The sequence below is a fragment of the Mizuhopecten yessoensis genome, unplaced genomic scaffold (assembly GCF_002113885.1).
Source record: "Mizuhopecten yessoensis strain PY_sf001 unplaced genomic scaffold, ASM211388v2 hete_36072672, whole genome shotgun sequence".
Taxonomy (NCBI): domain Eukaryota; kingdom Metazoa; phylum Mollusca; class Bivalvia; order Pectinida; family Pectinidae; genus Mizuhopecten; species Mizuhopecten yessoensis.
In genome coordinates, this window is record NW_018483434.1 from 1 (window position 1) to 2,315 (window position 2,315).

General features: G+C 37.5%; 1 protein-coding gene across 1 annotated transcript; it reads left to right on the forward strand.

Annotated features, from left to right (window-relative positions):
* Positions 1–6: 6 nt before the first annotated feature.
* Positions 7–2,309, forward strand: LOC110444250 (WD repeat-containing protein 53-like; the record flags this gene model as incomplete). The annotated part of the gene is made up of 1 exon (XM_021488643.1): positions 7–2,309. A coding segment is annotated over one exon (690 nt), but the record flags the coding sequence as incomplete, so codon positions are not given.
* Positions 2,310–2,315: the final 6 nt, after the last annotated feature.

Here is a 2,315-nt window from a genome sequence, read left to right on the forward strand (position 1 = left end):
GAAATAAAAATTCTTGATATTCAGGAAAAGAGACTTTATAAAACTCTCAGACATAAACACACCAATATATGTTCGTCTGTGTGTTTTCGACCGAGAAAACCATGGGAGATCATAACTGGGGGTCTAGACTCAAAGCTTATACACTGGGACTTCTCCCGGCCAAAGTGTTTGAATCAGTTCAATATGCAAGAAATGCAGAACGGAAACTCAGACGCAGAAGCTTACATGGTGAATCCCCCTTTCATCCATAATTTGGCCTCTTCAAGTGATGGACACTACCTCGCATGTGCACTAGAAAATGGACTGGTCTCTCTCTTTGATACGAGTAGGAAAAACATACGAGAGCTTTTCAGTCTACATGCTCATTCTCAAGGTACCTCTCAAGTTCATTTCGTCTCTGACTCGTGTCTGGTATCCGGGGGCAACGACTGCTGTGTTGTACTTTGGGACCTTGAGAAATCAAATGACGAGGAAGCAGCTTTAAACGTCAATGACAGCAATGGTGCCGGCCCTTTGACCAATGGTCACACCCATCCTCAGGAACAGAGGAATGAAAACGTGTCCAGTGCTTGTAAAGTTCTGGAGATTCAACATTCCAGTAAAGTTAACTGGATGAAACCTTTTGAGAAGAATGGTGTGAGAAAACTTGCTGTGGCTGATCAGACCTCAAATATCACTATTCTCTCACTGCAGTAAACAGTAGTATTATATTATGATTCACTCGCTAAAGTGAACAACAACATTTTATAGCGACTCCTACTGCAGTGAACATAAGATTTTATTGTGAATATACTCCTATAGATAGTGAAGTCAACGGTAACATTTTATAGTGAATATTTTCTTATTGCTATGAACAGTATAGGTAATATTTTATCATTATTTCCTTAAACTGCGTGAATAAAAATATTTTATTTTATTTCTCTTAATCAGTTAATGCAGTGAACAGAAATATTTTGTCATGGTATTACTGCAGTGGACAGAGACATTTTATCATGATTATCTCACTACAGTAAATAGGAATCTTGACCTAGTGCCTTTATGTGTGCTTGCAAAAGTTAGACTGTAACATTGATGGCACTGGCAGTGATTTGGGAAGGTTGGAATTATGGACCATCTTAGTTTAGTAACATTTTAAAAGTCATGGTAAATGACAATTGAGGTTGTTGATAAAGACAAATGATAATTAAGGTCCCTTGATATTGTACAGTGTACTTTTTTAGGAAAAGATATTGGGAAAAAGTCTTTTGTGTGACCAATGAAGTCTTTCTAATCACTGGCAGTAATATAAAAGCCTGATGTTTATGTAAGTTTAATGTATGCGGGTATATAGACATTAAAACAATATAAACGTTTTCATTTACTTTGATCGTAAAACTATTGAAAATTGCAGTTGGCTTTTGTTGTGGTGTAGTGTCTGTCATCTGTCTATTGTCAACTTCATATTTAAGGATCCCTGTACCACTGCTAAAAAAATAACCATGCATTCAAAATATACTTTTTGGCATGACTATGGTTTCGATAGATCACCTTTGAAAAGAAAAATATGCTTTGCTTTTTGAAAACATATATAAATTAACGGAGATGATGTAAACAAAATATAATCTACAAAAAGGTTCAAAGTGTAAAACTTTCTGTGAAGTGAGACCTGTATTAGTACCCTGGACTTCAGATTGTTATACCATCAATCACTGAAACGGATTGAACTACCTGGTCAAAGTGAAGGGGAGGTTACTGTATATAGGAAAAATGACGGTGCAGTGGAACAAGGAATCCTTAAAACATATACTACACCAGAATGGCTGAAAAGATTTTATCGTAATTAGGTCTAGAGCTATTTTGGCAATATATTGTTATATAAATGGATGGTGACCCTGTGCTACTATCCCTATGGGCTGTGCCCAGTGTGGGAAACACTAAAGATACATGTATGTCGATAAGTCTACTTTGTCTGGGAGCAGCCTTAAACCAAGAGGACTCAAAATTGTATACTAGTCAAGAGTTGCCTCCTTTTAAGACAAAGGGGCAGGCCCAATAGGGGAAATTTAGGTAATTCTTTACAGTTATACTCCTTCATTTATTGTAAAGGGATTGTAGGCTAGCATAGAGAAAGTTTCTCTGAAGTATGCCACTCTTTTTGTCAAGGGAACTCATGTTGTACATTTTATGGAGGCACAGTAGTCTAGTGGTAGGACGCCGGGCTCGTGCCTGAAGGGTTGCATGTTCGAGTCATGGCACGCAACTGTGTTGTATCTTTGAGCAAGATACTTCACTCGTTTGTTCCAGTCTACTCAGCTGTAAATGAGTATGTGGTTGGG